Genomic DNA, 13,034 nt, shown 5'->3' with positions numbered 1-13,034 from the left:
AGCATAGGCCCTGTGGGGCCCAGACCCAAACAAATCTAACCCAGACCAAACACAGGAGCAGCCTCAGCCATCTCGACTTCATGCGCCATCCTCAAGGGCAGCGTGCCTTGTGTGCACAGGGTACTGTGTTCTCTCCCAAATCAGCAAGATTTGCAATCAGCACACTGAGAGAGCTCACAGGGGACTCTGTGGGGGACACGACAGAGGCTGGATCTTGCCTGAAACTTGGAGACAGCTCATCCAAGTGAGCCGCTGAGGAGTAACTGCAGTGAGGAGGAGGGAGAGAGAGTGGTTGTCTTTGCAAGACCTGGATATCACTGCCCTCTCTCTCTTTTTCTGACCTATTAATTTTTTTTTTCTTTCTCTCTCTCTCAGACTCTGAAGAAACGGAGATCAATCCCATCAAAATACATTTGTCTGTTAACTGTGGATGATGTATCTGCAGGTCATGTTTTTCTTCTTTGCAGATAGCCTTTATTGGGCATGTATTGGTGTAAAATAGAAAGGGCATACAGCAGAGCCTCTTGCGCCAGGCCCATTAAGGAGCGGGAAGTGGTGGTGGGACAGGGTTCCTGGCTGAAGCATCGTTGGACAGGTCGGGCTATTTGGAATGCTTTTGCTGGAGTTTTGGGGGGAGCAAGCTGCTTGTGCTCTCTGTGCTTCTGGAGAGGGTAGCTTTACTTTCCAGGATCGTAGCCACCCCACCAGAAAAAAAAGAGGGTGAGGAGGATGAAAAGCAAGACCTTGACCTCTCCGGTAGGTCCTGAACTTTGGGAGAGCAAGGAAGATCTTTGAAAAGCAGCAGAGCATATTGGGGTAGATTGGGAGACATACTATATGCTGAGCAGGCAACCTTTACATTATTGCGTGTGACCCTTCTAGCAGTCTCATATAAGCAGGTGTCGGTAGGTATCCTCGCTTTTCTGGTGAGGGAACAGACCCAAAAGAGGTTAGGGACTTAGCCACTGACTGGCAAAGCCAGGATCTATTGGTACAGAAACCATCTGGCCTTGGTCCTGACCCGAGTCTGAGCAGTAGCCTGGTGTGGCGATGGTGGGCGGTGAACTCCCCGAAGGTTACCAGCCAGGGTGTCCATGATGGTATATTTCTGCTCTGGGCTTTGACTCATCACTGAATTGATGGAAGAGCATATGCTTTGGGATGCAGTGGGGAAGGGGTAATAATTGGGTCAGACCTGGTTTCTCTATCTGCACTATAGTATCAAGACATTTCTTGAGCCTCCTTGGCACTGGACTTTTCCAGGCAAGAAAAGTCTCAGTGTGCCTTGCAAAGGGAAGGGACAGACATTTCTTTGATACTTACTCTACTCTCTCATTTAATCCGTCCACGAACCGTGACCATCGTTGTTGGTAGTCACCCCCCTCATCCCACCCATCTATCCATCCCTCATCTCTCTCTCTATCTCTCTCTCTCTCTCAAAATCAGACATTGGTTAAGTATAATAACTTGCCCTAAGTGTTAACAATTAGACCTAAGGTACAAATCCAAATCTTTGGGCTCTCAAGCCAGATCTTAAAGCTTGCTTCTCTACTTCTCTTTTTTCTTCTAAGAATTTATTTTTCTAATCCCTGGATAATCTTCCTGCTTCCCCTTTGAGTGAGAAGCCACTTTTGGCCTTCTCTTTTTATACCGTGATACTTCCCCTGGGCCCTGGATTCACCTTCCCTTCTACTTTCACCCTTCTGCTACCACAGCTGGGTCTGTGTTGAGGACTTAGGGGTCATTTCAGGTTTTCTTTGGTCTGGGGATTTATTTTTGGTTTCTGGGTCATCCCTCTGTGACATCTACCTTCTGTCCTGGAATGAAGTGATCCTTGACTCCTTACAAATGCTACACCCACTCCAACAGCAGATCCCGCTGGCCATTCCTTCAGACATACCCAGAATCTGGTCACTCCAGGCCACCTCCCCTACTGCCACACAGGCCCGGGCTCTCTGGGCCATCCTAGCAGCCTTCTAGAAGATCTGCCTACTTCTTCTCTGGTCCTTCAACACTCAAAGTGATACTTTTAAAATGTAAATCAGCTCACTTCTCTCCTTTGTAAGGTCTAAAGGCCTCCCTTCCTACAGAACAAAAGCTAATATACTACATTAACTGCTGATTTCAAATAAATACACAGACACACACCCACATAGCTGCTATGCTAGTCCTCTGATACAGGGTGACTGTCTAATTTATCATGCAAACTAGGACCTAAACAGAGAGAAAGGGACCTCTATGAATAAACGACAACAGGCACAAGCTGGGGCTGGACCCGGGCAAACTGGGAATCTGGTCCCTTGACCTGGCCTTGTGGATCATTCTCTCACTTCTGTTTGGATCATTAAAAATTATTAACCTTCTCAGTGAAGCCTTCTTTGGCCTCCGATAAAAATTGCAGCATAGTCCTGCCCCTATCCGATAACGCCTGTCCTGGTCAATTTTTCTCCATGGTGCTGTCACCATCTGATCGAGCGTATGTTTTAAGTAGCTATATGTTGTTGATCCCCCACCTCTCTAGAATGTAGACTTCAAGAGGGCAGGGGATTTTTTTTATCTCTTTTGTTCAATCTCATATCCCCAAGCATCTCAATCATCCTGAACACCGTAGATGGTTGGTAAATATTTGTTGGGTGACTGGACTGAAGGTGGAGAGGAGCACTGGGGAGTTCTGTTTGTTAGTCTTTCTCATTAGAGTCCTCTTCCTAAACCATTTTTCTCCGTTCTCTATTTTGGTAACCCTTTGGTAATGTGAGACCTTAGAATTTTCCAATGTGCCCTTAACCCTAAGCAGAGCTAATGATGGAAGTTACCATGATTTCCTAAACTGGGACTTGCTTTCTCCAGGCAAGGAAGTTTGTGAGGGGGTCCTGGCAGAGTTTAACAGGTTGCATGAGGGAAGAGAAGAACTACCCTTAGGAAGTGGTGCTTTGGGGGCCCTGCCCTGGTGGGTGTGACAGTACAGTTTGTAGGGGGTGGGGAGGAGGGTGCGCTGGGAGCTGGGGCTGGTGCTAGCACTGAAGACTGACACTTGGGAGTTCCAGTTTGCTTGGTTCCCTTTTCTCTTTTGTCCCCTACACCCAGTCTCCTTGGCTGGGGGCCCCTATTGAGTAGGGTAAGCTCCTGCCCGTCAGGGTCCAGCCTTTCCTTACTCAGGATTCTAAGTTTCTTTTCTGAATCAGCTTCAGAGGAAAGGAGGGCTGGAGTTGGGGCAGGCAGTGTGAGGGTGGGTAGGGAGGTGGGGAGTGGGGCTGGGCATCTGACCTCTTATTTCTAATGGAAAGGGGCATTTGAGATCTCTCCAGCAGACCCTGCTAGGATCAGAGAGCAGGAGGGAGCCTTGGAATTTCTGGCCTCCCGGAAGTGAGTTTAAGACCTCACAGTGATGGGAGCTACAGACACAGCTCCCCTACCGAGGGGGAGGTTGGGCACTGGGAACTGAAATGGGCTGTAGTAGGGAAAAGAAGGGGAAATAAAATGCCCTACAGGATCTGTAGCTTTGGTTTTCCTAAAGCTTCTGATGCGGCCAGACGGCAGGGGCCGAAGTCCCAGTAAACTGGAGATGGGACAGAAGTGTCGCTCTGTGACTACTGACAGTCACAGTGTAGCAGTTAGTTAGTGAAGAGGTACTGAATGTCCCCGAAAGCCTGCAGAAGCCAACTCAGAGGACGCTTCTGACCCCCCCGCCCTGATTCCTGATTTGCTGGGAGTCAAGCAAGCCTTGGCAAGCACGTGTGTAGTATAGAAAGCCACTTCGCAAAACAAAAGGAAACTCCCCTGGGCATATCCTTAATTCAAAAAAAACGAAGCCCTTAACAATCTGGTGGGTATGAATTTAGCCTTCTGGTCCTATTTCCCCATAAGATACCTCAACACGTCCTGTCTTTTCACACCTTTGTGCCTCACATGCCTCCCCAGCTTCACAGTCTAACCTTGCAAGGCTAGCCAGGTGTCACCCTCCCCACCCAGACTTTTTGGGAGACTCTCAAATTCCTCCCCTTTCTTCTTCTCTGGATTCTTATTACTCTTTGTTTAGAACCCTGTGATAGCACAACACTTGGAAAAAACCCTAAACTGCCTATTCCTTGCACCTGAACATAAACTCTTTGAGGCAGAGACTCTTATTTGTCTTAGACTAACTCAGTCCTGTTCCGAGGAGGGAAGGGTACACGTCTTGCCCCCTCGCCCCAGTCCTGCCGTGCCTGGAAGGTGGTAGAATCTCAGTAGCTTTTTGCTGCATAGCATTGATTCTGGGTTAATGGGATGAACACATTATACCGTAGACCGACCTGTCTCTTCTTCCCCTCCCCACCCTGGGCAGTGACCCGCTGTTTGGCTGGTACACCTTGCTCCTGGCTCCCTCGTACTTATGGCAGGGGGCACTGCTGTTTACTTTTCTTAGTCCTGACCCCATGTTCTGCCTTTGATCTCTGCCGCCTGCCCCAGCTCGCCCCTGCCATTGTCCTCCCTGGAGCTAATGTTCCTCCTTCCCAAGCTGGAGCCTCTCCACCTCCTTCTCCTTGCATGTTGTGAGGATAATGCCTGCGGAATCAGTGACGATGGGAAAGGCTGGAATAGGATAGAGGGATGGCCTCAGCCCCCGAGGGTTCAAAGTGGAGCCAGCTTCTCAGGTAGCACCTCCATTTTGTCTGCTCCCTGCTTTCTTGTTCCCTGAGAGAGCTTGCTCCTGAGCTGGATGGGAGTTTAGGCAAGTAAACAGCGATGTGAGGCAGAGAGGGCTGTGATCCCGGGAAAGGCTGGGTTGCCCTTTTGACTAAAATTCTGCTGTTCAGAGAAATAAGCAGGGTGGTCACTATATGCATGGGCCCCAAAGCCCACCTATCCGAGTTCTAATCCTGCTCCGTTGCTTACCAGTTGAAACAACCTCAGTAAAAGGGGATCATACTATTGCTTGCCATGTTCATTCATTCACATATAGTTTTTTTTTTTTATGTTTATTGATTTATTTTGAAAGAGAGAGAATGCCTGCATGATAGGAATAGGCAGAGAGAGAAGGAGAGAGAGAATGTGAAGCAGGCTCCATGCTGTCAGTGCAGAGCCTGACACAAGGCTCAACCCCACAACCACGCGATCATGATCTGAGTCAAAATCAAGAGCCAAATCCTTAACCGACTGAGCTACCCCGGCGCCCCAATTCACAAGTAGTTACAGTTGTTCTAGGTACCAGGGAAATAGCAGTGAATAAGACATAATGTGTTAATAACATTTAAATTCTTAAAATGGTAGCTGGCACGTAATAAGTATTCAGGAAACGTACCCATATTCTCTTTGTAGTACTTTTCGGAGGATACTCAGGTGTGGTGACTTTTAGCAACAATTGCAGGACCAGGTCTCCCTGAGACAGGGGAGGATGGAGGAAGGCCTCAGATACAGATTCTGTATTTGGACTTATGTTCAGGACAGCACTGGCTTTAGTGGCCTTCCATTTTGAGACTCAATACAGAAGCTGGCTAAAAATCACCCTAGAAAATTCATGAGTCTGTTTAGTTCCATAGAAAGGGCAGGAGGGGGTGACCCGGGACTGCCTACATCCTGCCTAGCCCATTCATCTAGACAGCACCGTGCCCACCAAGCTGTGTGTGGAAGACCCAAGAGAGGCCACCTTTCTTTTCTTTTTTTTAAATATTTATTTTGAGAGGGAGAGCATGTGCACACATGTGTGGGTGAAGGACAGAGAGAGAGGGAGAGATAGAATCCCAAGTGTGGAGCCTGACCCTGGGCTCGATCTCACGAATCTCGAGATCATGACCTGAGCCGAAATCAAGAGTCAGACGCTTAACAGACTGAGCCACCCAGGGGCCCTGAGAGCCCACATTTCTTGAGCAATCTGGAGACATGAGACATAGGAAGGAGAATAGCTATTGACCTCTCCACTGTCAGGGCTCTTTGGCTGTAGAGTAGAGGACGCTCTGCTGGATGAGGTGGCTTGCAGAAGCTGACACTAAGGAGAGTGAGGTGAGGCAGAGGTGTGTGGCCTGATAGTTTGCCTTCCCTGTTTCAGCTTGTTCCTCAGGGCTGTTTTACTCCTCATGTGATTATTGGCTAGAAGCAAAGTTTTGACATAAGTCTCCTGATTTGTTATCTGTGGTTTCCAGTGAAAGTCCAAGCCTGATATAGTCCTTATGGAAGTAGGATTGGAGTACAAGTGTGTTATATTTCCTGGGCATCAACAACAAGCTTGTCAGCTACCACCCTACTCAGGGAAAGATACTCCTGACTGTGGTTCAGCAACTACCTCACTGCTTGCTTCTCCTACTTTCTGTCTTCCATCCTTTGCCCATGGTGGGCTTTCAGAAAAGAATGCCCTTAAAGCACAGAGCAAGTGCCCTTGACTCAAGATGTGGGTCAATCCAGGATGCTTGGGTTGGTGCCCATGTGAACTGTTGGCACGGCTCTCAGAGACCTGCTAGCTTGGCTGGGAACCATGACTCTTTGCATGCACAGGGACAGGGGAAGTAATTCTGGGTCCTTTCCAAGATTCTGAAGTGCAGCCAGGCTTGGGACCATGGAATACCATACTCCTTCACCTAATTTTTTTGCCTTTCTTCCATCTTCAGCCATTAAGCCAAGTGTATGAAACTTGAACTAGGCAAAGCAGTTTCCTGTAGGTATAAATGCATGGTTCATTCACAAGGAAGGAAACAGAGTGTGATGATAGTGGTATTTCTCAACTTTTTTCTCATTGTCACTTTGACCTTGCTAAGGAACCTTTCTTAAATGTTTATTTATTTACTTTGAAGCGGAGGGACAGGGGCGGAGGGGCAGGGAGACCGGGAGGGAGAGAATCCCGAGCAGGCTCCTCGAGTTCAGCACAGAGCCCCACGCGGAGCTTGAGCCCAAGAACCGTGAGATCATGATTTGAGCTGAAATCGAGAATTAGACACTCAACCAACTGAGCCATCCAGGTTCCCCATAAGGAACCTTTTAAGACACTTTTTCCTAATCACTCCCTCTCAAGAAATTTTAATCCCACAGATATACCGAAATTCTGTATGTCTTATCTTTCATACTTAAAGTTTTTTTAATGTTTATTTATTTATTTTGAAAGAGTGTGTGTGCACGCACTTGAGCAGGGGAGGGGCACAGAGAGAGAGAGAGAGAGAGAGAGAGGGAATCACAGGCAGCTCCGTGCTGTCAGCACAGAACCCCATGTGAGGCTAGATCCCACAAACAGTGAGATCACAACCTGAGGTGAAATTGAGAGTTGGACACATAATGGACGAGCCACCTAGGTGCCCTGATCTTTCATACTTTAAAAGAGTAAGATGTTTTTACTCCTCAAGAACCAATTTTCCCCCCTCCTGGGGGAGCTGTCACCCCCATTTGCGGGTTCAGGGATTGTAGTAAAGCACCATGGGATTGCAGTAAGAAATGTAAAATGGCAGGGAAGGCTTCGAAGCTTTGCAAAATTTAGTTCTCCCATCTTCTCTGTCTGAACTGCACAGCTCCATAATTTATAGTCTTGTCTCTCAGTCTGTCCTTCCCATTTTGCTCTTTCTCTGCTTTCCTGGATTTCATCCTTTTTCTCTCTCTAGTGTGGAGTTGTAGGAATGAATTTAAGTAAAACAGTCATCTGTACAGCTCAGGGACAATTTAGGGAAGAAGATTTCCTAAAACAGTCCTCAAGGAGGTCATCCCTTTGGGAGAAAGAGCCCAGAGACCCATGGGTACCCTAGGGGTATTTATAGGAAAATATAATAGACTTTAATATCGGGGGAATTAAAGATAGACTCTTGGAGTTGCCTTTCAGACGAGAGGAGCTCACAAGAGGTCTTATATTGTTCCCAGCAATATATGGATATGGGTGTCCTATACTGGATCTAACTTCCCTATATAAATTCTTTTGGGGTTGACATCATTTCTGCCAGTGGGCTATCAAACTCCTTTTTTTTCTGGCAACAGAGTATAACCAATGACAGCATCTCCTCTCCCCTATAGAAACTACCAGAGGCATGCAGCATAGGTGATGGAAGACCCTTTGTCATGAATTTACAGAGTCTGTATGTGGCAGTCACCAGACAGGAGATCCAAGTGAGACAGGAGCATCAAAGTGCTGGTGAGTAGCTCCGAGGTTCTTGGTCTCCCTGGGGTTAGAGTTAAGTAGGTTTTAACTCTAGGTCTGTGCTGTCCAATACGGTAGTCATAATTTAAGTTTAAATTAATAAAAATGAATAAAGTGCAAAGTACATCTCCTTTGGCCACATTTCAAATGCTCAATAGCCACATGTGGCCAGTGGCTACCAAGGCAGATGGCACAGATGCAGAACATTTCCATCATCGCAGAAACTTCTGTTGGAACTGGTCTAGGTGCTTAGGAGAATTAGTGCAAGGACCAGGAGAAAGGTTTATCTCTCTACCTGAGACGTGGTAGGAAATGTCTGTTGAAGAGCAGTTGGCTGTTTTGAGTCGAAGAAGCTCTTGTCCTACCCAGTTGAATTGGACCTGGGGAATCTTCAGAGCAGACACAGGGCTTTCCAAAAGTCAGCTGGAAGTTGGATTTGTGGCTACTTCTGTCTGTTTATATCTTAGTACAAAACCCTGGCCTTTATCAGAATGCTTGGTAAGTGCTAATTAATGCTTTCCTGGTAAGAAGAAGACATTTGTCACTGTCTTCTCTTGATCTTTCTGATTTCAGGAGATCCTCAGCCCTCAAGCAGTGCCTCTTCCCCACAGGGAACTGAAAACCAGCTTCTGAACCAGCCAAAAGAGCCGGTCTCCTCAGCACCATCCCTCCCAGTGCCTGAGAAAGAGCCCACAGTGAGTCAGGCACCTGTAGTCCCTGAGCCAGAGGCCCTTGGAGTGGTCACCTCATTGACACTGCCTTAATACGACACAAATCCTGGAGGATATTTGTGACCAGGCCTCCAGATCGTGGGTTTCTACATGGAGAGTCATGGTCTTGTGCATCTTACCTTGGTATTTCTTCTCTACAATTCCAGTACTGACTGAGGGACCTTGACCCCTTCTCTCCCTTACCCCACTTCCAGTGACAGTCTGGGAGGTTGTTCCCTGGGGGGAGAAGGGATGTACACATTGCATAGGGTCTTGTGTCACATTCACGGCCTGACAGAGACTTCAGAACACCTGTGTCAGCCTCTCATCCCAACCAGAGTTCAGGGGAGCAACCTAAGCTAAGTGGAACTGTTCAAAACCTCTACTAACTTGGATTCCTTTTCTTTCTAGGGTCCTTCAGGCCCCGTGAAGCGACCTCAGCTGTCAAAGGTCAAGAGGAAGAAGCTGAGGGGGCTCTTCAGTTAACCTGTCGCTGTCTCAACTGCTGAGGATGGACTTGGAGAAGAGTTTCCTAACGTCAGCCCGAAAGGCGCTCTCATGTCAGGAGTATCTCTGACACAGAGTTATATAGTCAGAGGCCCCTGTGCAGGGGCAAGATAGCTGAAGTCCATGTTGAAAGGCATGGGTACTGTTAACCGAGGGAATCTTGGCTCTAACCCGTTGGCCATTGGCCTTCCCTATCCAAGTGAAAGCCAGCTTCTGAGAATCCCATACCTCCCTCTCTTTTGGTGGAGGCTCTCCAGACCTAGGGTCCTACCATGGATGTTAGGCAACGACAGGGCAAGTCAGCAGAAAGGCACAACATGCTCGGGAAGCCAGTCCACCTTTCTTAAGAGCCCCTAGCCGGTTCCAGTGCTCCGCGGAGATCCACTTCTCTCGTAAGCATGGAATAAAAAGCACTCACATCCCCCTGCTTTCGAGATTGCTTATTCTGTGGAACACGTAACCAACCTATTTACTGGGCCCCACCCATTGTTGTCTCTAGGTGAAGTTCAGGCCCTCAACCTCTCCTTCACATTCTCCTCATGCTTCTCTTATGTGGCCTGAGCTAAGCCTCCATCTGGGAACTTTGATCTGGAGGACTCCTTCCATGGTGGGCACAACACAGAACAGATTGCTGCTGCTCTCCTTTGCTCAACTTCATATGGGGTGTTTTTTTGGGTTTTTTTGTCTGTTTCCAAGGCATAGACAACAGACTAAACCACAGCATGGGACTGAAATTATAAAGAGCTCCGAGCACAAGGGCTGAGGTAGTTTCCCGCTGGAGTGGGAGAGAAAGGAATTTTACTTTCCCGTCCTTCATGCCACTTCAAATAACATAGTAACTAGAAGAACTCAAGAAGATAGGACAGCAGGGAACAGGAATGGCCAGAGTTCTCTGGGACAACTGAATTGGCCTAGAGAATGAATAGTGCTTAGCAGGAAAAAAGGCAAAATTTGTATGAAACAGGCAGGATCTTAGTTAAAAGGTCAGCTCTTTGGACAGATCTGGCAAGATTTAGCAGACCAGGATTGGCAAAGTCCTGTGGCCTTCTCTCCTAGGTTTTCTCTATGGGCAAGACCATCTGAAATATTATTTAGGAGAGACAGGAAGGAAAGTAGAACTCAGAGGTTCACTGGGAACTGTTAGGTAGAAGAAGGAGTGGGGGGCAGAACCCACGGGGGACTTTTCTGGTTTATTATGATGGGCAAATGCCTCCTCATTCCCATGTCTTCTCTGTCTAGGATGGGTGTTTCTGTTCTTATGTCAAGTCATGGGGAAGAGGACAATCCAAGCAATAATAAAATAATAATGATTACAATAAGAACAGCGATAATAATAAGCAGCTAAAAGTTACTGGGCAGTTAATTTATACAAAGTACTCTAATAACTACCTGTCATTGAATCCTCACAGCATCATATGAGGAAGATACTGTTAACCCATAGGAAATACAGTCTTGAAGTGATTAAATGAGTTATCAAAGGTCACACAGCTAATAGTAAGAGCCAGCATTTGAACCCAGACCTAAGTGCTTCACTGCATCCGTATGTGCATTACAGAAAACGTTTTCCAGGAAGGGCGTCAGGCCTTCTTTCCTATCTTCCACTGCGACTGTCCTTCTCCTGTGACCCTGCTTCCTTTCCATATGATCCTGTAGTTCCCATCGGCTCCTCACAGCAGGGGCCTTTTAGGACTGTGGGACTCCAGGACCCCCGTGCTTTTACTGACTAGCCCAGCCTGAGAACTCCACCAGGGCTCATTACCAGGCACCACCGATAACTCTTCACCTCCAGACCACAGTGCCCCACTATCGTGACTCACTGAAGCAACCTGAGGACTACGTGAAAACAATCTATCAGATGACTCGCTTTGTTCTTTAGTTTCTTTTTGGTACAATTTAGAGAGCCAGATTTCAGCATCTATAGGATTTGAGACCACATGGAAAATAGGAAGACTTCCCCAGCAAGCGGGGAAAAAAATAAGGGTTCTTCACCCCGCATAATCCCTCTGCCCTAAAACCATGGCCTCAAGAGCATGCATTTTTAATCAGAAGGGGATCAGGGGTTTGCGAACCCCCTAAAATTGTAAGAAAAATTCTAAGAGCATAACTTTTTCATGTTCTCAAAAGAATGCGTGACTTTTTGAAAAGTTAAGAGCATGCCTAATGATCTCCCTGCCACTGACCCCCTCTACCCCAGAGGTGGCAGGCTGCATGGCGATATTGCCTAAACACATCCTTAGAGAAACATTGCTCCCAGACCCTCTGCCTCAGGTATTCTTGCCCCGAAACCCTTGCCCCCCAGAGCAAGGGGTGGTGGTTGAGAATCCCTGGGCAACACCAGGGAAATCCCTGCCTAGACAAATTGGTCTCACCAGGCTGTATTCCAGCCCTGCCCCCTGGCTTGGGCCCCTCCCCGAGGCCCCCAGCCCGGCCCAACCCCCACCCCACATGCACATAAAAGGGTCGAATTCTCGTGGCTGCTCCATAAATTTTATTCCGTAAATATTAGTTTTCCCTGTGTTTAATAAAGCAGTGGCCCACCTCCCCGCCTACCCGCCCGCTCCCCGGGGCCGGGGCTGGGGCCAGGGCTGGCTGGTGGGAGAAGGGACTCTTTCAATTGCTTTGGAGTATTTTTAGAAAAAAAAATAATATAAGGTGGTTTACACGAGCAAGCCAGCAAACCAGGAGCAGGACTAGGGACCTCGAGGAAGTTCCTGCAGCAACTTGACCTAAAAATAGGGAAATAGCGCCACCTAGGCTGCCAGGCCTACTTGGCCCGGCTGGCTGACTCCCCTCCCCCGCACAGTCAGCTGGGACAGGCAAGCTCTTTGCTGGAAGGGAAATCTTCATCCCTTAGCACTCCAGCTGGGCAGCATCTCCTTTAGTTAGCCCTTACTGAGGGCTTTCCCAGCAGCCTCAAAGGCAAAGCCCCAGCCGCCTCCTAGAAAAATCCCACAGGGGTCATTCTCTCTTTATTGTGGCCCCTGGTCAGCCAGTCTCCCAGATCAAGGAGTGCTTCCAAAGGCTGGCAAAGTGATTTCAGAAGGAAGGAGGGAAGGAGCTTCTAGTCTCCACTTTCCTACTGAACCCCGAGGAGCTCGCCCTGGAATTCCTCGGGTGTAAGGTAGCAAAGAGAGAGTTGTGTTCCTGCACTCCAGCCCAGGGAAGAATCTGTCCCTGTCAGACCAGGTCCTTCCACAGGGCTGATGCAACTCACCTACTGGGAGCACTTGGGGAAAGGAAAGATGATCAACTGTCCCGAATACTCAGCGCTACTGCTGCTTAATCTTATCTGGTGGTACATTTGAGCCTCCTTTTCTGCCTTCCTATTCATTAAAACCTCCAATTTTCCCAGGCCCTTACCTCCCCTTGCACTTGTCTGCTGGGAGATGAGCAGGAGCCTCATGTGTCATTCTCTGAACTGAGATGGCAGGAGGAAGGGGATGGAAAGCAACAACTTAGTCTCATTCTTGATATTGTCACCGGGGGCAGCTCCTTCTCTCTAATCATTCTGTCCTCCATTTTCTCCTGTTTACAAAACTAAAAAGATTTGCTCCACAGAGTATAGGGGAAACCTAAAATCCTCCTGGTAAGCCTTCCTCATGATGCGATAAAGTCATATTATCAGTTCTACCTACTCCTTCACTATCTGTGCTATTAATGCTATCTGTGTTTTATACATATTTCCTATGTGCCTTTCATTTCCATCCTTTCATTAGATTATATTCTTTGAGAAC

The 13,034-nt window shown here is 47.8% G+C and overlaps 1 protein-coding gene across 5 annotated transcripts in view; it reads left to right on the top strand.

The window, feature by feature from the left end:
* NHEJ1 (non-homologous end joining factor 1) overlaps nucleotides 1-9,728 on the top strand; it is an 80,870-nt gene extending 71,142 nt beyond the window's left edge. For all 5 annotated transcript variants that reach the window (XM_077748555.1, XM_077748558.1, XM_077748554.1 and 2 more), the window contains 3 exons: nucleotides 7,960-8,077; nucleotides 8,657-8,778; nucleotides 9,205-9,728. In XM_077748555.1, coding sequence (XP_077604681.1) covers nucleotides 7,960-8,077; nucleotides 8,657-8,778; nucleotides 9,205-9,279 — 315 coding nt within the window. In that variant the 3' untranslated portion in view covers nucleotides 9,280-9,728. The remainder of the gene's footprint in view (nucleotides 1-7,959; nucleotides 8,078-8,656; nucleotides 8,779-9,204) is intronic.
* The last annotated feature ends 3,306 nt before the right edge of the window (nucleotides 9,729-13,034 follow it).

Source organism: Crocuta crocuta, unplaced genomic scaffold, assembly GCF_008692635.1.
Source record: "Crocuta crocuta isolate KB4526 unplaced genomic scaffold, BGI_CrCroc_1.0 scaffold229, whole genome shotgun sequence".
Lineage (NCBI taxonomy): Eukaryota > Metazoa > Chordata > Mammalia > Carnivora > Hyaenidae > Crocuta > Crocuta crocuta.
The sequence above is the reverse complement of the archived record's forward strand: the minus strand, read 5'-3'. Positions and strand labels throughout refer to the sequence as shown.